At 41.9% G+C, this 23,763-nt stretch overlaps 1 protein-coding gene across 1 annotated transcript in view; it reads right to left on the reverse strand.

Annotated features, from left to right (window-relative positions):
* The window catches only part of CFTR (CF transmembrane conductance regulator), a 151,656-nt gene that overhangs the window by 15,883 nt on the left and 112,010 nt on the right, over nucleotides 1–23,763 (reverse strand). The window contains exons 22-23 of the mRNA XM_019491251.2: nucleotides 14,696–14,938; nucleotides 11,458–11,613 (exon numbers count right to left, since the gene is read on the reverse strand). Of these exons, the coding sequence (XP_019346796.1) occupies nucleotides 11,458–11,613; nucleotides 14,696–14,938 (399 nt within the window). The remainder of the gene's footprint in view (nucleotides 1–11,457; nucleotides 11,614–14,695; nucleotides 14,939–23,763) is intronic.

The following is a 23,763-nucleotide window of genomic DNA, read 5'->3' on the forward strand; positions in this document are numbered from 1 at the left end:
GCTCTACTGTAGCACAGCAATGTATTTGAGTAGCTTTAACAGGTATTGGTACGTAGATGATGCATTTATTCCATTCAACAATAAAATGTCCATTAGTGACATATGGTATAATCTTTTTCCACTGGTTCCTCAAAATTAATTAAATTGGAAACATCCTTGCATCAGATTAGATTCTTACAACTACAGGGTGTGGCAGAACTAATACCAGTGAGGGATGGCGTCAGATCTGGCTTTGTTTACACTTCATTCACCATACATCTAACTAATGAAATAGCTATTTTAATCCTCAAGTGGTGAAGAAAAATTAACTGAACCAGTTTTTAGAAAAGAAAAGGGCAGATTCATAACACCTAACTTCCAAAGTGCCACCTGCAAAAACACCAAGTACTCTATCTTCTTCCCTGAAACTGTTGCTATTCCTAATAATGGTGCTTACAAGTAGGACATTAAAATTACGCCATTTAAAAATAGTATTTGTTTCCCAAATGAAGTGTGTTGCTGTCCTGAATTCTGGTGCTTTCCTGTGCAATTCAGCCAGGCGTTCCTTTCTTTATAGATTCCTGAGCTCTACACAGGGCTCGCTTACATAAAGGTCATCTCTCAGTCACACCTGCAGCTTAGAGTCCAATTAGAAAGAATCAAGAAATGCTAAAAATGATTGTAAACAATGGACATTTAAAATTAATCAAATATGCAGAACACAGAAATGTCTTTATTGGTTTTGAAGGCTAAAGGAAAAGAAATGGGAACAGGAAAAACAGTCTGTCTCAGAGAACTGATAAGGAGTATGGAGCCTCTTGCACTGTGGTCACTAATTCAAATTCACCTCAGATGAACAATGAAAAGATGATAACGTGATCCATAGTCTCTCAGAATGGGTATCCTATCACAGAGACTATCCAGGTAAATGAATGTGGCAACTTTTACCCCCAAATTTTGTAAACAAAATGCCTTTGCAAAGCATAGCAGAGAATATTGCTGTCAAAGGCTGCAGTTACAGGTCACCTTTAAAATATTTTAAATCTGGGGAATGTTATCCCATCAAAGTTAGAACAGTTTCAGAGCGCTCACAGGTTAAGGCTATTTCAGACCTGCACAACTGTGACTTGTCACTAGAGAGCTCAGTGAGCAGGGGTGTGGACAGGAGCCGCACTCTACTCCTCCTCTGGGGAGAGAGGAGGGAGAGGGTGGCATGTAGCTCAGAGGCAGAGAAACCGCAACCACACAGTGCGTACAGAAATTGCTTTTTTCACCATGTAAAGTGTTTTATTACCGTGAATTAACAGAAATGCATGGCTTTACAGCACTTTAAAAATGGGTATAGCACTTTGAATTAACCCTCGTTAAAACTTGTTGGTCTAATAAAAGACATCATCTCTACTACAAGTCCCAACTGCCTTTTCCTCTAGACCAATATGGCTACAGCCTGGATTCCTGACACTTGTTAAATGACATATTAAATTTGAAGAGCTGTATTTTATAATACTTTAGCAATCTACAGTACTTCTGACCAGTAGATAAGCCCCAGGAGGTTGTGAAGAACCCCCTGCCCCCTAGCCTGGAAAAAGCAGGGAGGCTCAGAGTGCTCCTTCACCCCACCAAACACTGCACTTCTGTCACATTTATGAGTGCTGTAACTTTATAGTGCTATAAAAAGTGTTTTGAATTACAGCACTGTAAAACATTCATGGAGCATTTCTGTACACACCTCACCATGTTGCTTCTCTCAAAACCAACAACCATTCTTCAACCAGGGATATTCCACATCAAGAGCATAAAGGGAGCACGCTTGTCAGAATCCCTACTGCATTTCTCTCCAAGGCATCCCATGTGCTGATGCCCCCCTGTCACCTGTTTAAAGACCACCTCAGTATATTTTTCTGCTGAGGTTATTCTGGCTCCTTGCCTGCTGCATGTTGGTTCTCTGCTTCCAGTCCCAGCTCTTGGCTGCCCCTGCCAGTCTGTGACTTTGCTATCAGGTCTCAGGATGCTGCCTCTAGCTTGCTGCCCCTGTTCTCATGCTGAGACTTTATCTCTCCTCTGTATCTTATCCTTTCTGACTACAGCATAATCTTTCCTTTTCTTTGACTCTAAGGATGTACAGCATGGCCTCCTGAGGTGAAGGGGGCAGGGAGGGGGTTTATTCTGCTCTCTGTCCCCTCTCCCACTAGGGGACTGCAGCCAGGGTCTGCCAGCTTTGACCGTCAACCTCTGCTACTTGCCTCAGGCCAGGCAGACCTGGCTGGGGTCCCCCAGGGGGTGAGAGGAGGGAGAGGGGAATAAACCCTTGCCCCCTTCACCTCAGGGCACCATGCTGGCTGGCATCTGGCCATACTCCTACCACTAAAGCAGCAAGCAGGAAGGACCCTGACAGGCGTCCTGGGAAGAGCAAGCCTCTTCCTGGTGGGGGGCCTTCACTGCTGGCAGGAGCAGGGTGGGCAGAGCTGCCACAGCCTGCATGGGGCAAGCAGTGGAGGTAGGGCTCCAAGGGCTAAGCCAAATTTTGGGGTGACCATAGCCCCACAAAGACCCTCTAGTATTGCTGCTGCTCACACCATGTAGGCTGCAGCAGCTTTGCCCACCCCACTCCTGCTCACAGCACAGCCCCCTCACCAGGAAGAGGCTTATGCTCCCTGGGACAACATGAGAGGGGCTGCTGCCCCTGGCAGGATTCCCACTGCCTTCCCCCCCAAAACCTGGCTGCAGTTCCCCAGTGGGAGAGAGGAAAGAGCGGGGCAATAAACCCCCTCCCTGCCCTCTTTCCTTCAGGGGGCCATGCCAAACCAGTATCTGGCAATGCCCCTGCCTCTGCCCCTGCTCCGGCTAGAGAGCAGAAGGGTGGGGCCAGCCCTGCTCTCTGGAGCAGACAGCCCAGCCCAGCCCAGGGCTGCAGAGCATGCTGGGATGCTGGGCAGACTATGATTTAACTTAAACCAGGAAGGGGTCTGGGACAGAATAAACCAGTTTGACCTCAATCAGTTAAATCTGATACTACATTCAACCAGGTTTATCTTAAACCAGTCTCAGACATTTTGGCTAGGGACAGACATTACACATAAACTGGTTTAAGTGATCAGAAACTGGTTTAAACCTATAAAGGAACAGATTTTCAGTGCACATAAACCAGTTTGAAAATGGCTGAAACCTCTTTGAGATAAACCTGGTTGAATGTAGCATCAGACTTAACTGATTTGAGTCAAACCCGTTTATGCAATGTCTGTCCCAGACCCCTTGATGGTTTAAGTTAAATCAGACACCTACAGCATCCTGGCATGCTCTCTGGGCTGGGCTCTCTGCTCCACAGCAGGGCTGGCCTGTCCCCCCTGCTTCCTGGCTGCTCCCTGCCTCCTCTCCCCATCCCTTCTTCCTTACAGACACCTTTCAGCATTATCTAGCAGACCACGTGCTAGCTATGGTCCATGCTATGGGAGAATCAACAGGTAGCTGGTAATGTCCCTCTGTTGTTTTCGTAATGTGATAAACACTGAGTTAGGGGTGATAAACACTGTTATGAATTACCTGCTGGGCTGGTCAGAAGGGGGAAACCCCTCCTTAACCAAAGTGTCCTTCCAGGGCCTGGCCACATACACCCTCAGCTCAGCATTGTACAAGGGAAGGGGGGGCTGCTCTAGGATGCCCCCACCCACCTTCTAGCCTGAGCCACTGCATGTATGTACCTGCATGTCTGAGATGTCTGTGCAGTTACAAAGTGATTTAGCCTAGCCAGGTTAGACTAACCTGCAAAGATTGAATCAATTCAGGCTCATGCTCAGACTTTTTGAATGTCTGTCCCTAGCCTTTGAAACTGGTTTATGTGTACTGAGCTTCTGTTCTGTTACACATTTAAACCAGTTTCTGATCACTTAAACTAGTTTATGTGTAACTTCTGTCCCTAGCCTTACACATGCAGTTACAGTTACCATATACATGACTGCTGTCACTATGGTCAGAAATGCAGGCTTCCATGTTTAACAGAAAGAATTCATTCAGAAAGTGTGAATGAAATTTCAGTCAACCATGTTTTGTTGAAAAACACAGGTTCTGACAAAACTTTCTCTTGGCAGAATTAGAGAGAGAGACATGAACATGGTGATGAAAGCACTGGCCTGAGATGTAGAAGATGGCAGTTTCAAATCCCTGCCCTGCTTAATTCAGTGTAGTTTTTTCTCCCACCTCAGTCGGAGGTCAGCCCTGCACTCCCTCTTATTCTCTTTCGTGACTGAAATAGAAACAATTTTTGCAAGTTGCAGCAAAACAGAATTGTTGTCCTCCAGTGAGCTCTGCTCCTCCTCAGCTTTATTCCCAGATATGCTGCTGCAATACCTGGCAAGCCTTCCCACATATACTGAGGTTCCAGGCTCAGGGAAGAGAAGGCAACAACATTAATGGAATTAGAAAATGACTATCCATACATGGTGGTCAGGCAAACAGTAAAGACAGTTGAATTTCATTTTCCTTCCTCTTTCAGTTGCAGTCAGCTTATGGCAACAAGAGCAATGACATTGTTAGTGTGAAAAACCACAGTTCCATCTGAAAGCAAATGCAGAGGTTTAGATGTCCCAGTCTCATCAGCAGCTTTTAATGCTTTTCTCAGTATTAAAATATTTTCAACAGAGAAATGGAACACAAGAGTGCTGGAAAATGCAGCTGCAAGCTCTTCTGGGCCAGTCCTGAAAGGTGCTGAGCAAGTCTTAAAGGTGCGAGTTGCTGTCATCTCCCATGAAGCCCCCCTTCAAGCAAAAGGTCCTAAGCATCTTGCAAGACTGAGTCCTCAGAGCAGAAAACAATCTATATGCTGCTCCCAATCAGCATGTGGAGCTTTTATTGATCTCCACAGGTGTTCTGCACATGGATCAAGGGCAACAGATGGCCCAGTATATGGTAAAGCACTTTCCTTGATCCCCTGCAGGATTTCAAACTCTGCAATGCCCTCACTGTAAGATTGATGGGGAATTGTGCTTTCCATCTGTCTGTATTTTACAGAAACAGCCTGGAGGGTGCATAACAGGCATGCCTATGAGCTCTGAGAAAAAAAAGCCTCAGAGAATAAAATGAGAAGCACTGAACAACGTAGGCAGACTGCTGAAAAGTGAAAGCACCAAGTGAGCTGGAAGCTGAGAAATGTCATTCTTCTTACATAACTCCCATACAGTTGAGCTGGGAGGGGGAGAAAGTATCATCACTTTTTATTAGCTAGCAGACTCACAAAGTATATAAAACTTACTCTCCATCACATGCCTGCAACTTTTAATATATATTGGACACTTGCATCTAGAAAACATTATGTAATGTGTCAAGCTGATCATATGCCTATAGTGGAGCATTGCTGTAATTCCTGATGGGATCAAGGCAATGCCACAATTACTACATTCTTCTGATGTAATAATGCCATTCCCTTGCTTAGGCCTCTTACTTCATAGGACCATAGGATGATGGGAAACAGGTCTGCAAGGTCCATGAGGCCATCTAGCCAGGTCCATGCTCAAAGCAGGATCATCCTTTATTAAACCATCCCAGTCAAGTATCTATTTAACCTGCTCCTGAAAATTTCCAAGGATAGAGATTCCATGACCTCTGTAGGTAGTCCATTCCAAAGCCTGACCACCCTCATAGTCAAAGCTGTATTTTACTTTCTTCTATTTAATTTAATTTTAATGAAAATAGTCTCTAATTCCACAGTTTGCCTTCTGAGACTAGCTGGCCCATTCTTCTGTGGGCTATTTCCTAATTTAACTTTATCAATTTATTTGCCGTGCAACCTGTATGATGACAGTTCATGATATAGCTCTATTTAATTGAAACTAGATGTGGTTGCCTCTCCCTCACTGGTTGCCAATGCCTGTATATGTTGTGAAGCAACAGTTGCTACAGAAACACCAACAGGACCATCCAGAATAAGCAGGTAGCAGTGGGTGTTGGCAGACTCTGATCAGACACCTGACCACCTGGTATCTCAAGTTATTTCTTTATGTTAATTTTTTGAAAATGATTAGAGGTCTAGCCAGTCAGTAACTAAGGAGGGATAGATAGAAACTTCTGTTCTACACAGGCTGTGAGGAGCTGTACTTCTAAAAGGCTCATGTTATATAATTTACCAGTCCATATTGCATAACGCAGGGGTAGCTAGAATTGAGACACTTAATGAGACAGATCTCTGCCACACACCCAGTCTGAGCATGATTCCAAAACACTGCACAGGCCATCACAAAACTGTCCACTGAAAGGTTTCTTTCAGCCTCCTCTTCAGCATCTACTAGAGGCCACTAGGACACTAGAGGGATGAGTTGTATAAACTACAGCTGTTCAACTGGTGGCCCACAGGCCACATGCTGCTTGCAACGGGCCAATCTGCAGCTCAGGCTCCCACCTGACTGACACTTCCTCCACTGCTCTGGCTACAGCAGCAGCCAGAGTCCCTGGGCCTTCTCCAGCTTCTACTTCCTGTCTCTGCCCCAGAGGATGGCACAGTGAAGCACTACATGGTGCAGCCTGTAGTGCTGGGGGAGCCCACCGTGCAGCACAGCAGGGAGCCCATGTGGTGTGCAGCCTGCACTGTTGCAGCCCCTGGCTGCTTAAAAGTTGAACAACCCTGGTATAAGCCACTACAAAAACCCTGAAGGAACAGGCAAAAAAGGTGTACCACTTAGCAATGCTGGCCTTCAGGCATAAAACTGTATTTCAAAAAGTGGCAAACTCTGGTGAGGAAGACTGGAGGGAGGGCAAGGGAAGTTGTCATATATTAATCAGCATTTAAAAAAAAACAAAAAACCTCTCAGGCCTTTCGTATCTATATACTGTAGAAAGTCCTCTCCCAGGACTTTGACTCAGTGTGTTATTATGGGCTGGACTCCAGAAAGGGTATAAACAACCTTTTTTTCCAGTCTGAAAGTGCAGGCGAAGGATAGAGAACAAAAAGCTCTCTTTGTTCTAATGGGGGAAAAGGCTGTGTGATGCAAATGATTTTTCTTCCCTGGTGGGGAGGGTGCTGGTGAGGACTTCATTTCATTTTGTAGGTAGGAACTTATGAGGCATAATGTGCAGTTTCTTGGCAGGTGTTTAGTGAGTGATCATGACACTTGAGAACAGGAGATACAAATGCACACACAGACATGGTAGGAGCCTGGCAGACAGGCCCATACCACTGAAAAGTTTAACAAGCGAAAAATGATTCTTTTGTCACTGCTTCTTTTTAAATGTACATATTTAAAGGCCTTTACAACAATGACTAGCTGAAGCCCATGCATCTAGCCAGTAGAAAGATAGATTATACAACTCATGTCATTCTAGCTTTTTTCATTTGGCTGACCAACTGATTTTACCATGGGTGCTTCTATCCAGTATGTGGCTACTGGCAACTATGGGCTTTTATTAATAATACCTTGCCCTCTAATTACTAGCATCACTGAGGCTATTTATTATGCAGTGTGCCTGCCTTCACTATTATCTTGCTCCCTACCTCTGTGCTTCCTTTTCTATCCCTTAGTCTCATCATAATCCTCAACTGCCTGCTCCCTGGGGCAGGGACTGTTTGTTTTTACTTGTTTATATAATATCTAGCATAATGAAGCCCTGATAGTTGACTGGAGTCTTTCTGTGCTGCCCCAATGTACAAATCAGATAATAATAAGCCCTGCCATCTGCAGATCTTATGCACATTTTGTAGAGGTGTACGTGAAACAGTGGAACACAGTTACCCAAGGCTATGCAACTGAAGCACCATCAGAGCATGTTTCAGTACTCTATTTATGGAGACGTTGGAATTGGCAGCTTTCTGGGGAGGGTGGGAAAGGGAGAGGGGAGGAAAATGCATAAAATAAACTGCCACCTACTTGGTCTCGACTTGTTACTTCAGTTCCCTGACTTCTTCATATATCTGTTGCCAATTTTAATATGCTGCCTCAGACTATTATCTATTTGTTATTTGCATACCTTTTGATCAACAGCTTGCTCCTCTAGGAGCATATGAACACAGTTCCTCTGGTTGGCATTCAGCTCTCTACTCAGCCCACACACTCCCTTCCACCAGGAAGGGCAATTGGAGGTGGAAGACAGACATCTTGCTGTGCTTAAACACCATACAGGAGCAATGGGGGAAAAGGGCTTTGAGCAATGGAGTTGATGACAGCAGTAGAGAGTATGACAGAAAGCAAGCTGGGGAGAGAGGAAACCATAGGGAAGAGAGAGGGACAAAGAGGAACTCTTTGCTTTGGAAAAGGTTTGACAATATTAAGTAAGCCTTCCCAGTAGAGATGTAGCTTAACTCAACAGAAGAACCCTTCTGTTTGGTAGCTGATCCTGACACCCAGACTAAAAAACTTGAATCAGCAGAAGAACCCTCTCTGCTACAACAACTCCATCTACTCTAGAGCCCTGGGATCCAAGCTAGTTAGATTTTGTTCATGATGCAAGCCAATACAGCTCTGCTGGTGAAACTGAGGTGTAGATCTGACAAGCAATAATGAACATTTACCAGAAATGAAAGGGAGACAGTAACGGAGTCAGCTTGCCAGAGGGCAGCTTTTCAGCAGTATTCAAGATCAGTGAGTAGGGCATGACCAACCAAAACATCAGCAAAGCTGAGGCAGAAAAAGGAACCTGAATACGGTTCCCTTCTAGACAAGGTTTAGTAGTTCCAGAGGCAGATCGGGACACTTCTGCATCCTGGGCAGCAGTGGCATGCATGGGACAGCATCACTGACTTAGCTGGTGGCAACAGCAGGGCAGCAGCATGGCAGCTGCTGTTTTTGTGCCCCTCGCCAACTTGGTGCCCAGGACTGATGCCACATTCACCACCCCCACTTAACTATGCTACTGTGGGAGGGAAAGGATCCACAACACTGCCTGGCCAAAGGGTGGCTGGTATCATCTGGAGGTAAGGGAGGAGCTGTAGGGGATGGTCAGGAGGCTCCTGGTCCTGGGAATGACCTAAAACTGCACCCTGCTGGGAGTGGGTGGCCTGGTGGGGCTCTCAGTGGCACAGGAGTCCCCAGGAAATGCCAGGCCAGTTACCACCCCGGTGAAAGGTGGGTCAGGGCACCTTAGCCACTAGGCCCCGCAACCGGGTGGGTTACCTGCTTAGTAGGGTCTAGAAGGTGGACCACAGAGAGAGACTTGGGCCATTGACTCTTAACCTGTCTTGACATCCCCTGACTGGTCCAAGCAACAACAACATTTCATAACTGGTTAAAGGCCGGAGTCTGTGCCTCCATTTTGTTTTTACACAATCAAAGCCACTTTCTCACCAACTGAGCCTCTGAGATATTTTGACTCCAAAATGAAAGAACAGACAATGCAATAAATAACTTCACAGCACTCCTGAGCAACCATTGGGGAAAAAAGGTAAATCCTACTCTCCATTAGCAGCAGTTATTCCAGTGATTCAAATGCAATAACTCCAGACTTATCTCAGTATAATGTATGCAGCTGAGGAAAGAAGAGAGGTAAAGAAAAAGAGCTCTGGTGTGTTTTTATTACTCTTTAAAAGAATTTTAAAAAACCCAAAACTGCTATATCTGTATGAGTATGTTGCAAGTGTAGGAAAACTGCTTCAGCTTTAACCTTGTTTAATTTAGGGTCAAAGTGCCTTTAGTGCACTTTAGCTCACTTGTATCCCTACAGGTTCATGAAGATATAACAGTTAGATCATATCAGCGCCTGGGCACTCTCAAAGCAGCCGCTCCCTTGCCTCTTTGAAAGTGATAAAGATGTACTTATGTCCACATCCAAGATTTGAAAGCATCTCTTATGTTCACCTGTTAATCAACAAATGTAAGATCAGATCAGTGTTAATCACAGCTCACCCACTCAGCAGCAGATTGATCTGGAGTCATTTTGTAATTCAGTTTACTCTAGGGGTAATAGCTGGCACTGGGTGTCTGCTGGAGGACAAAACTGTGGAGGTAGGAAGCAGCTGCAACTTCTTCTCTACTGGGTGAATGTAAAGGCCCAGTGAGGCCTCACAAGTGGATAGTGCTGGCCAAAAAGCAGAATGATTGGAGATTCTGCTAGTTCAGCATTTGGTGAGGTAAATAACTCTGCTGTCCCACAGGACACCTCCCTCTGGATCCCTCTGGGTGATCTATGACCTGATAAACAATATCTCTGCCTTCTGACACCACGCACACCTAACTGGTAAGAATATAGTCTATCATTAATTTAACTATACTGCTCCATTCAAATGATTTGCAAAAGAAGGAAGGTAAGTAAAAAGAAGCCACCTGTGTGTAGCTGAAAAATTGTGTGGAAAAAAGCTTTCAAGATGCACTGGAATTTCAATACACATTCTGAGCCAACATTGTTGAAGAGGACTGACAACTTTCATCAGTAAGATAAAAAAACATGACATTTAAAAACTTTCTGCAGTTTAATCTGTCATAGTACTTGCTCCTGTTGTTATAATGAACAATTGGTGCACTTTATTTTTAGCTGCATTGCATAATATTACACTTAGGGTAATCTGTCAAACAATATTTTTTTCCTCTTCAGCTGATGTATTAATATGTGGCCCCATCAATAAGGCAATAAGACGTAAGCTAATCTCCTAGTCCATCTCATACTTCCAGGTGATCCTATGCCAATCACTTCAGCTCAAATACACAAATACATTTAGAAGGTAGGTAACCAAAAACCTTTTGAGGAATGAGAATTATTCTCTCATTCAGTGTCCTATCTCTTAAATGGTGGTATGTCCTACATTATGGAGGTTTTATGTGAATAAATACATTAAATTGTACGGCACTAGGATACTCTGATAATGGGGACCCTGCAAGTATGGGAAATGAACATAACCCAACCTTCAAGCTGATGATCTACTAATTAATCCCTAGCTACTAAAGTGAGCGGAAAACAAACAGCCGTAGTGTGGCTACTGAACTGTTAAGAGAAATGAGCAACAAACAGAATGCAAATTCATTAAAGAGGATTCGCCTCATGTGAGACTGTGATTTAAAGACATTAAGTGAAAAACACTGTATAACAGTGAGGGGCCAACCTTTTTGGCAAGTGTGCCCCAAATCAGTCCTACATCACCCCCAAGTCATGCTCCAATCCCCTTCCCCTTCCTGATCTGTTGCTTTTTCTTCTTCCAGCCCTGTGTCCCCTGCCTGATCTTCTGCATCCTACCCTATCTGCTGCTCTACTGCCTGTCTCCTCCCCAGTGTGCTGCGTGCTACACAAAGGCTCCCTGTGCCACTTGTGTACAGGCTGGTGACAAGGTTGGCCATCCCTGCTGTGTACAATAAGATGGTTCTTTTCTTCAGGCACAAATTTATTTCAGATCAATCTGTAAATCACTTTAAAGGAATGTGTACAAGCAGGATATGAAGCTGAATGCTCTTTGATGGTTATGGAGGAAAGCTATGCGCTGCTCTTTCATGGAATATTTACTTTTGATAAAATACAAGTAACAGCTTACTTAAAAGCCAATCACCTCACTGTTCAATGCAACATCCGCATTACCTGTGGGATAACTCCAAATGCCTTTCTCCATTGCTGGACACTGATTGTGTCCCAAGAGACACCATCAATTTGAATGTCCCCTTCTGTATTCAGAAGCCGTAAAAAGGCAAAAAGCAAAGTGCTTTTCCCTGAGCCAGTTCTTCCTAAAAGGCCCACCTGTAATGGTAAAATAAATAAACAAAAGTAAATAGCAAAGAACTGCTTAATTCTGCTCACTTGCATATGAACTACAAATCAAGGTAGTAACTCTAGCGTTCAAAAATAGCACAACTGAAGAGCTATTCATATAGCTCTTAGTAGGTGAAGGACCTCAGAAGAGATACAAAACACTAGGCCATATTCTTCTCTATTATTTTAGGGTCGACTCAGTAAATTGACTAACAGGAAAAGCTGCTCCTCTATGTTTAATAATGTCCTTAAGATGATCAGCACCTACATGCCTAAAAATAATGAACTTGACTCTGATCTTACAGTGATTTTACAATGTAGTTTAACTGACTTCAGTGGCCTTGCCCCTAGATGATATTCGTGTTAGTGGGTGTGTCTACATGTGAATATTACAACACAATAAACTCTGGTGCAGTGTTTACATATGTGCTCAGGACAACAGCATGTTGAGCCAGGGCTGCACAGCCCCAGGTGGCAGGGGGCCCCAGGGGCCAGCCTGCCAACCCAAGGCTGCTCCAACCCAGCTCAACATGCTGTGGAGGGGACAGCTGAGGCATGAATGAGCTTCAGAGTGGGGCTAGCCAGCAGACAGCCCCCACACTGAAGCACTCTTTTGACCCAGTCAGTCCTGTCAGGGTGTACATGTGTGTTGTGGCTGAGTAAATTAGTTCACTCTGGCCTAATAGCTCCACACATGTAGACCAGAGATGCTTTACTGTAGAGCTAATTAGGCAACTTTGCAATAAGTGTCTCATGTAGATGCACCCAGTGAGACCAGAACCTGCCCCAATCTTGTGACTGCAGTGTGTGCTCTGGATTCTTCATACTTGAGCAGGCTGATAAAATGCCATATATGAAATAAAATATCAATTGTTTGTGACCCTAAAAGTTGTGCAAACCAATCTCTTCTTTGCTAAAGGATTTCCTAATATTTTATATTAATGGTACCTCTCTGTGCCATTACCCCACATAGAAATGGTCCATCTGTTGCTTTCTAAACTAGTGCAAACTTTTAAAATAATGAACAAAAGAACTACTGATTGCATCACTCCATCCCATATTCTTAGAGTAGATTCAGTGGCAACAGTTGGCAAACTTTGACCCTCTCATGGATTTTATAGCAACATATTTTTTTTGACAAATTTGGAGGTGAAGTAGGAGGAATTTCCTGCTAGTCAAGACACTGCCTGTCAGGTGAATATCACAGCATCAGGCTCAAAGCTACAATTGACTCAAAAGGCATAATATTTGCTTGGCTTCTCTTAGGCTCTTGATGGCTCTTTTTTCTCATGCTTGCTTTTGATTACTATCTTCATTAAGTGGATATTTCACATTCACCTAAAAATCATTTCTGACTAGAAACTTTATTGCTTCCAGCACTATTCACCATTTCAAGTAAAAGGGGTCACCTCCAAAGCTGAATTTCTGAAGTTCTGAAACACCTTGGAATGTTTTAGTCATACCCATTATAAAAGGTCATTTGTTTAATTGTAAAAGCAGTTTACCTCCATATCCCTGCAGTACACACACAGTGGACGCATCTACACAAAATGCTAGGTCGCCACAGAAATGCACTATGGTGACATATCATTGACAGACACAAACCAGGACCTCACAGCTACATCGCCATAGCAATGCACTCCCTTGCTATAGCTCATTGCTATGGTGACGTAGTCACTAAAAATAACTGCGCCCCTGGCACAGTGCAGTAGGGGCTGTTACTGTGCCATCATTTAGTACTTCCAAAAGGAAGAGCCCATAAGGAAGTACTAAATGACATTGCAATAAGAGTGCCATGACAGTGCCATGGTGACACATGTAGATGTGCCCAGTCTCCTTCATTTTAAGTATCCCTTGATATCGGTAGATTTTCCAGGAAGCATGTAAAGTGAAATTAACCTGTTGGTGGGAGCACCCACCTTCCCACTCTCTAGGAAGCACTTCAAATCTTTCTCATTCAGAAGCAGAATAGTTCAGCAGATGACAATTAAAAAATTATTTTTTCCTTTCTAATCTTTGGCTTCTTTGGAGTTATTTGGAGGAGTCAAAGATACTTAGCTACTGTAAATCAGTATCAGTCCATGAAAGATGATGGAGAACAACATTGTTAAAATTAAAGGAGCTGGACAGCTGCTCCACTGTGGGGCCCAGGGAATGCCACTGACCTTCTCTGTCATTATTTCTTCATCTGTGAAATGGAGCTAAAACTGCCTACATCTTTATAGGAGCCTTGATATAGGACAGCACTTACATTTGTGCTTCAGTCTATTCCTGATGAAGAGGGCACTTAAACACAAATGTAGAGCCCATGGATTTCAACAGGATTTATATATTTAATAATTAACATGTGCCTAATATTAAGTGTATCCTCAGGTGCTATCCTGAAAAAGGACGCTGCTTTGCATCCAGGTTAAAACAGTTGTAAAGATTAGTTAAATGTTTATAACAGTCCTTTGAAGAAGCAAAGTGCCAGAGCATTTATTATATGAAAATTGTATCAAAGACTTCACTGGAGTGCTACATATATCAGACAGGCAAATTGGTGTTCTCTTTCCTCCAAATACTAGAGCTAGTGATGCATTACTATTGGCATACCAACCTGTATTCTTTTGTGCCCTGTCTTACTTGGGTCAGCCTGTCCCCAAAATCTGTTTATTAGCAAATTTCCCTCCATGCAGGGAGGGGGAAAATGGAGAAAGAAGCCATTATACTAGGAACAGTATTACATAGATATTTAATCAATGTACTTTACCTTCACACCCAGAAACATTTCATATCATACTTCTCTGAGCTGTAGAACAGTCTTGGAATTTTTTTATGTCTTTGAGCTATTTTTCCTGCCTTCGGCTAATAACTTTACAGCTAAGCTCTTATGAAAAGAAACAGAAAATCTCTCTCTTCTTTTTAAGTGATTCAGATAAGTACTTTGCACTGGTGCAGCTATTTCATGTTCTCATTATTAGAAATCTATTCATCAGCCTATATTCTAGTAACTCAGTAGTCTCAGAATGAGACTTTTGTTCTTAAATTTAATTAAAGTGATTTCAAACAAGACAAAAACATATCTCACCCTCTGTCCAGGACTTATTGAAAAGGAAACATTTTCTAATACTGTAGTTGCTCCATCAGTATACTTGGCTGTAAGGTCCTTCACTGTCATTTGGCCTCCAGATGGCCAGACCTTCTCTTCCTTTGCATGCTTGTTTTCAATTATAAGGACTCCTGACAGTTGGTCGTCCTTTGTTGGCTTAATACCTTTTGTTTCTTCTGTTGGCATGTCAATAAATTTAAATATACGTCTTACAGATCGCATCTAGGAATCAAAACAAACATCACTGAAGTTTTTGTTAACACAAGCAATGAGTCCTATAATAAAGCTGACTTCTTTGTGAGATGTAGGCTGCTTGCAGACATTAAAAAAAACCCCAACACTTTACCAGAAGCACCAGCGCATTAATTGGACCCGGCTCTGCAGCTTCTGTATAAATCAGGCGCTTCAGCGGGGCTTTTTGGAGCTCTTATCTAAAGCTAAGTCAATCAGCTATTAGATAAAAGCAGCAAAAAAGCCCAATAAAGTGCCTGAACTACACAAACGTTAGGCAAGCTGGGTCTGAATAACACACTACCTCTTCTGTACATGTGCTGGGCTCAGTGCAGGAGCACACCAAGTTTAAAGTAAGCACCATTCTGGCCACTTGGGGTACACTGATTGAAAAATGTTGAAACCCCCTGGGCTACAAATTGCCAACCCCTGCCTTATCCAAAAAACGGTTCATTTTAAAACTAGTTATGTGTTTTGTTCCACTGCTCTTATTGGAAGGCTGTTTCAGAACATCCTTGTTCTTAGAGTTATAAACCTATTTCCCAGCTTAAATATATTTATGTTTAGTGTATACCCATTTTTTCTTGTGCCAGCATTGCACAGTAGTTTCATATAGTTAGGTCTAGAGTCCTTCCCTACAATCTATTCTCCTCTCCCTTTCTTGAAGTAGAAGTTCTGGCAGACTTGACATAATGCAATTCCACAACTCTTCTACATTCAATTCCTTGAACGACTCAGTCCAATCACCTTCAGTAAATAATCCCTTTATTTTAGCAAAACTTGCCTTTAAAAATCAAGAATTTTAGTCCTTTCCCTTTTCATGTCCTTGTAACAAGGTATTTAGCAGAATTCACATATTTGTTGAATTGGACAGGCCACACTGCGAGCACTTCTTCTATGACCTTGAATTTGTAACCTCTAGGTTCTCAACCATGCTCCTTAGCACCTGTGACATCCCAACCCCCAAGAACTGAATAGCTCTTTTATAATACACTCATAGCATACCAAAACTAAGTCTATAATAGCATCAACTCCTGTTTAGTAAAGAAATCTGTCACTTCTCATACCCAGCTATGCTTGGGCTATATTATTATGAGTACCTTTTGTTTCCCAATACATATTTGGTAAGTTAAAATCTATCATAATGATGTAATTCTCAGCAGTATTCATCTCTCTCATAACATAATATTCTAACTACTCTGGAAGTGTGTAGCAGATGCTACACTGAAGAACCTCTTTATCTTTTCCCCAAGTTAATTTGACAAAAACAGATTGTTTTATTCATTTATCACTTCTCCCTGCATCACAGTTCACCTTTTAATGAAAAGATATATATATTTCAGCCATTTGCAAAAATCCTTGAAAAGATGAACTGATGAAAATATATTTATCATAATTTGCAAGCATCTTAAAACAATAATTCTGATAGGCATGTTTCAAGAGGGTATTAATGAAATGTGTGTGTTACAGTTTATATGTCACAAACATTTTTTTCACTGCTGATCAAAGAATGAAAAAGAGGAAGTGGTTAATTATATTAAGATCTACATAATTTATCATGAATGCCTTCTAATTTTGGTGATACATGCAGACAGAACTTGTAAGAGAACTGCTACACATTTTCTTCTAGTCTGTTCTTGCCTTCAGGAAGACTCATTCTATGTACTCAACACTATTTGAATAGATGCCTGGCAATATGGCTGTTGTTCATTTATGGAGGTACCACAGCCAGAGGTATGAAGACTTTAGGTAATATTAATATAGGTGTGAATCTTACATTGTTCTTAAAAATTCCCTTTTCCCTTATGTTATGCTTTGTTCTTATTGTTAGGATTAAACAATACTTTTGTTTAAGAAGACTCTGTTTACCAGTGGTCATAGCTCCAAACACAGAATTCTTCAGGTGCTGAACCTTATTTGATCTGCTGGATTAACATGTTGTAACCAAAAGGCACTGCAACCCAGGATACAGGTTAACAGTGGGAAAAATCATAGAGCTTTACTCTCAGATGGACCAGGAAGGGGAGGGGGGGGCTGCAGGAGGAGGACATAACAAGAAGGAACAGAGCTACGGCTACTCCTGTGACTGTGAGAGTTTTCTGCGTGAAAAAGAAAACAAGAGGCATAATAGGTACGTTTTTCAAATCTATTCTGTTTTAGATAAAGTCAGTTAAGTTACATTTTTTGATTCCTAAATGTTTTGGGCTGTCAGTCTGTCTTTGCGTTTGTAATTTAAAGTTGTTGCCTATATGTCTAAGAAAAGTGAACGGGCTGAATTACATTTGATAATCTGCATAAATCATTAGAAGCTCTTCTCTCCATGAAACTAGGTTCATCTAGACTGATACTGTCTGGTATAATTCCTTTAATACACCAGTGAAACTGAGAAAGGGAAAATAAAGAAGCTGCAATAGAGTACAGGTGCAATGGATCCTTTGCAGTCCTTGTTTCTAAATGTAATGTAGTTTGCTTCCTACAAAATAAGCAGTAATTTTCAGCCTTATATTATAAAAAAGCCTTATAAAATAAGCAGAAATGGTTTCTCATAACTACTTATGAAATAGTGGCTAAACTATTCTACTATTGCATTCCAATGACAATCTGATGGGAAGTCCTCTGGCCAAAGAACCTTGCCTAATGCCATAAACTTTAATTTCTGTGTCTGAGGTTCCTATTGAAGGATTTACCAGTGGTGCAGATATTTTAGACAATTTAATCTTTTACAGCTATTCAGAATATGACTGTGTTGACTCTGTCACTGTCAATATGATTGAGACCTGCACGTGATGAAGTATAAATGCCAATAACATTTTACAAAAAATATTCATTCTTCTATTTCCATCTGAAAGTTTTCTGTCATTCCTACTGATAGAGGTCATGTGGGTGACAACAGCAACATTGTCCATTATTGCCATCAGCATTTCACCTACTGTGTCTTATTCTCAAACTTTTGCTTCATAAAAGATCACTGTGTTTACTGTATTTACTCAAATATAAGAAGATGCTAATTAAAAGATGACACCCCCCACACACACGGACACACACTCTAATTAGATTCTATGTATGGAAAATTTATAAATTAGTTATAACTTTCCAGGAACAGAATCTAATTATTGGACAATGACCTTGAAATTAAATATAGCTTTATATATTTGCATATAGTAGCCATAGACTTTGCTCATCCAGAACTGATTCATGTTACCTTTTTTCGAAACTACTTCAAGTTTTAGCACAGTTACTCCATAAATTCGCTTATTAAGCAGCACTTTGGCACCTACTTATGATACTAGTCCAAAGCAAATAGTCTCAGGATCCGGGATCCAAGTTTTCCATTTGCCATGGAAAAAATGCAGACTTTCTTCTCTAAAGAAGAAAAACACAGGAAATCATGGGTTTCCCTTTGCAGGTTGGCAGATCCAGCCTGCAAGGGGCTGCGAAGAGAGGGAGGAGGCTGATCGGATGCAGTGGGTGCTATATGCATGTGCACACATGCACATGGCCAGAAATACAGCCCAAGGCACTGTGGTGGAGAGGAGCTCCCCCAGCTGCCTACAGGTAAGTCTATTTGGGGGGGGGTCACGGGTGATGCAGTGAGGAGGGCAGGTTGAGGTGGCAGTGGTGGCTCATGAATGGGGGAATGAGGCAGAGTTGGCAGCTGGGGCTGGGGGCACTACCCAGCTAGGGTACTGCACAGGGCACAGAGCCAGAGCAGGAATGTGCAGCCACAGGGCCTGGCCAGGGAGCCACTGAATAGCTTATTCAGATGAACTGCATTAACTTATTCTTTTAATAGGTTCCTATCAGCATGTTTGCCCAAAATGGGCTATGTTTTATAGTCATCCTCAGTGTTTAATAATCTTCATAGTTGTTTTCCATTACTAAGCACATGCTGCTTTGGGCATCAGTTTAATGATAGCTAATGTATTTAATGGTTTCCTTGTATACAAATGTAAGATAAGGGTCTTTTTTTCCTGTTGTTGATTGAAGGAGGGGAAAAAAACCTTGTCTTGTATTCAAATAAACACAGCACTTCGTTGTGCTAAAAATTTATCGAGAGCATAATGTGCTACTTTAAATCTTGATTAATTGTTTTATTGAGATATTTAATAACATTTAATTTCTTTAATTTGCTTTCTCATTAACTCATCCGAATGTGTACTATATGAGCATTGACATCATGCACTGTCAATTTCTAGAAAGTGCAAAAATAACTCCTTTAATGGTTAATCTCAAAAGGCCCCCTAAACTCCCATGGTAGGAAGGGTGCAGATACACTCCTCAAAGCAGAAATGTCTGGTATTCAGTGGCAAGCTTACAACATACCCTCTTTTGTCTGACGGGCACAGGGTGTGACTAACAAACACAACGAAAGACAGGTCCGACAGCTGAATCTGTGCATGCGCATATGTGTAGCTAGGCAGGCCCACCTATTTTTGCTGAGGTTTCAATTCCCTTGCCATTCTTAAATGTCATAGACACCTAAGGCAGACAAGGTTCTTTGGGTAAATCTGATATCTTTTGTTAGACCAACTAAATAGTTGGAAAAAAATTTCTTAGCAAGTTTTTGGGTTTAAAAACCCTTCATCATGCTGAGGAAAACATCTAATAATCGCTGGGAACCAAGGAGCAATGTAGTATCCAGCATGCAGCCAGAGTGGCCAGGGAATCAGTTCAGAGCCAAGGAGTGGCAGAGGAATAAGCTCAGAGCCAGAGAGCAGCCAGAGACCCAGCGCTGCCAATTCTACTTGATGCTAATACAAGGCTTCATTTTCGCCAGGATGAACAAGGGAAAAAAAACCTTGTATAGGAATCCAATAAATATGGTAATATAAAGAACTGTATGGTGCATGTTCTTTCAATACCTCCTTTCTATTTGACCCAAATATAACTGCTGTGATCTTCTATTACATAGTACTGTGCAAACATGTTTTTCATGGATCATAGAAAATCTCCTTCCTATCATTTCAAATAGGAACATGAGTTGACATTACTGAGTTTTGCAAAGCTCCACAGCTGATATCTAATGGAAATCATTTCAAAGAGCTCATTCGCAAATAGTTTTGCATTAGCACTAAATTAATCTTAAAGAAAGTTGTGTGATGATGGTACTCGACACTTCTGTTAATGAAGTTTCCTTTATCTACAGACAGTATCAGGCCAATCTTCCCCCACACATCATTTTGCCAGCATGGTTCAAACCTGATTTCAGATGGGATGGGAAAACTTCATCTAGGAATATCAGGTGTATTTATTACTCTGTCTTATGAAGTTCTTGGCAACTCTGAGTATGCCAATCAGTACAGAGCAGAACAATGAACTTACAAGTTATAGAAATAAATCTGAAACTGTATGCAAATTCAAGTAAGACACATGAAGTAGGTTCACTAAGGGATGGAGACAAAAGCCCAGAGATAAATAAAGAGCCTAGGGACCTAAATAAAAACTTAGTAAGAGGAAGCAAAACAGAAGCCTTAGCAATATTCTCAGGGAGAGGATAGGACAGATATTTCAAATGTTTATACACTGATGCAAGTATGGGGAACAAACAGAAAGAATAGGAGGTTCTAGTACAAGCACAGAATTATGATATAATTGGGATTATGGAGACAAGGTGAGATAGTTCACATGACTGGAGTACTGTCATGGATGGATATAGATTTTTCAGGAAGGATACGCAGGGGAAAAAGGAGAAGGCATTGCCCAATACATAAAGGTGATGTGCATGTGTTCAGAGGTGTACTACAAAGTGAAAGGTAGGCCTGTTGAAAGCCCCTGGGTAAAGGTCAGAAGGGAGAGCAGCAGAGAGGATGAATAATTGCACGCAAAAATACAGACTGGAAAATAACTGGCTAGGCTGCAGTACTGCAGAGAAGGACCTGGGGGTTACAAAAGGCCATAAGCTGAATAAGAGCCAAAAGCGTGCTCTTGTTGCAAAAACTTCGACAGCATATTAGGTTGTATTAACAGGAGTGTTTGCAAATCAAGGAAAGTGATTCTTCTCCTTTATTCAGGACTGGTGAAGCTTCACCTAAAATACTGCAAACAGTTTTGGGCCCCACACTTCAAGAAGGATGTGAACAGTTTAGAATGAGTCCAGTGCAGGGCAAAAAAAATGACCAAGGGCTGGGAGGCAAGACTTATGAGGAAAAGATGAAAGAATTAGGTTATTTAGTCTGGAGGAAAGAAGACTGAGGGGGGATTTGATAACGGTTTTCAAATACCTGAAGGATGATGGCAAAGCGGATGGAGATGGGGTTTTCTCTGTGGCAGTAGGACAGAGGAGCAATGGCCTCAAGCTGCAGCAGAGAAAATTTAAGTTGGAGATTAGGAGGAACTTTCTGACTATAAGAGTGGGGGGGGGTTTCCAAGCGTATGATGATACAATGATCACAAAGCAAGGAAAAACATTCACAATTTTATGTCCAAATTTTGCAGCTAGCTGACTGCCTCAGGTATAGTATTGTGCAGATTCATAGAGTTTCATTAAATGCATGGAAAGGGCATTCAGAGGTGCTGTGGTTCAAAATCAAAAAGGGGCACCAGTCTCAGTTTAGTGAGGTAGTCCAGCCTCATTGATGAAACAGAAATCCATATGTGCCATGTCCTGTCCTGATTTGGTTTAGAGAAAACCAAAGATGTCTAGGGAGATCAAAGCCAGATGGTCTAATGGTGGGATCTGTAATAATTTCTGTATTAAGAGGTGAATTGAGCCACTCATTAAGGGGTGAATTGTCCAGACATTTTAGATGTTAAATGAGTATTTCTAAAGTTAAATTGCTGTTCTCCTAGCAGGATGTCTAGATTTTAATCTCAGACATGGTGAGTTTAAGAGATCTTCATTTATAGGTGGCTGTGGGTTATTTTTAATTTTAGTCCATAATTTAGTTAAGGCATTTTTTCTTCTTAACGAGGGAGGATGTATGTTACTAGGAATAGGGAGCCACTGAAGAGGGGTGGATCGAATTGTTCCTGTGACAATTCACATTGCATAGTTGAGTTGTAAGTCAGTCTTATCAGTATGAGCATTTTTCAACCAGATAGGGGTGCAGTATTCCACCAAACAGTAGACCAGTGCTAGAGCTGTTGTTTTCAGTATATTGTCATCAAGGAATCACAGTGAGTTTCTGGAGCAAATTATTACAGGTTCTTAACTTAACTGCTGTCATAGTTAAGTGATTTTTATAGGACAGCATTCTATCTAGCATGATTCCTAAACATTTAGGAGTACCGTTATAACATAGGAGCTTGTTTATTGTTCAAGTGAAATGTAGACACTTCCATTTTCCCAGGGTTTAGGTGCAGACACCATTGTTTAAAGTAGGTATCTAAAGTATTCAGATCAGATGCGAGTATTATTCCTGCTCTAGAGAAACAAGATTGTTGCATAACCAGGGCTATGTCATCAGTGTATATGAATTTTCTTGAGGAGGTGCCTGGGAGGTCATGAATGTAAGATTAAACAGCAGAGGTGGAAGGAATGATCCCTGCAGGAAACCATTGTTCAATTTATATGGTCTGCTCTTAACATTAACAGAAAAAAAATTGGAACCATATTGCTAAGCATGTTGTTTAATAAATAGCGATTTTAAGACAGGGTATAATGTCCAAAAACTTTAAGATGAATCGTTGTCTCCAAACTGGAGTGGCCAGATGAGAGTGGTCAAGCATTGTAACAGGCTACCTATGGAAATTATGGAATCTCTACCCTTGGAAATTTTTAAGAGCAGACAAATGCTTGGCTGGGATGGTTTAGTCAGGAAGGATCCTGCCTGGAGCAGAGGATTGGAACAGGTGACCTTGTGAGGTCTCCTCCATCCCTACTTTCCTATGATCTTATGTTTCATTTGATCAAAAATTCCCCCATAGGTACTTCATGAACAAGACTGAGTGGATGAAACTGGTGCTTGTCTTGGCTCCTATTAAAGTCTCTATGTATAGTAACCTCATATAACATAACAGCAGAACAGCCTAGTTGGCTACTAAGAAAAAACATCAGTGGAAAGTATGAGTGAAAAGACAAATGATGATTTTGATAGGGCCCTGGGAGTAGGAGTAATACTTTTGTGAAGGGAAAGAGATCTTTCATTTCTATAGAAACATACAGGATGTGGTAATACCAAAAAAAATGGTTACTGGGCGTCTACTGAGTGCTACTCTGATGGTTATTTTGAATCTGTTACATAAGAAACTTATTTCCCACACTATTATTCCTCTATGACCCTTCTGTGTCAGCCCAGACACTTAGTCTTCCCTGGCCAAGCAAGTGGAGAGCATAGAAACTGGAAAAAACCTTCCCTAGACAGTGACCTAGCACTAAGGCAAGGAAATAGAGAGAAACCACCAAGGTAACAGTGCACAGAAGAGGTTGCAGAAGGAGCAGGAAACTACATATGGGATGGGGTGTGGCTGTCAGATGTTACAGCCAGGCCCTTCTAGTCTGTAAGCACTTCTGGGGGAACAGTATAGACTGGGTAGGGAACCACTACAGGTAATCCCACAAAGGGAGGTACTACAAAGTGGCCTTGCCTGAAAACCTGCAAATTCTTGTTGGATTCTAATAAAGGAATGGACTATAGAGGGCAACCCTGGCACTGACCTCAGATTCCTAATTCTCAATGAACTGTCCTCCTCACCCCAACCAGAGGTGCTACTGTTTCACCTTAAGTTGTAACTATTTAAACTACTGTAGGCATGTCTACACATGCAAATTACAGCACCTGAATAAACTGCAGAGCTTATTGGTCCACAGTCTATCACTCCTAGATGCACAATTTAAACATGCATCCATAAGCAATTAACTCCAGAGTAATAAGCTC

This window comes from Alligator mississippiensis, chromosome 4 (assembly GCF_030867095.1).
Source record: "Alligator mississippiensis isolate rAllMis1 chromosome 4, rAllMis1, whole genome shotgun sequence".
Classification (NCBI taxonomy): domain Eukaryota; kingdom Metazoa; phylum Chordata; order Crocodylia; family Alligatoridae; genus Alligator; species Alligator mississippiensis.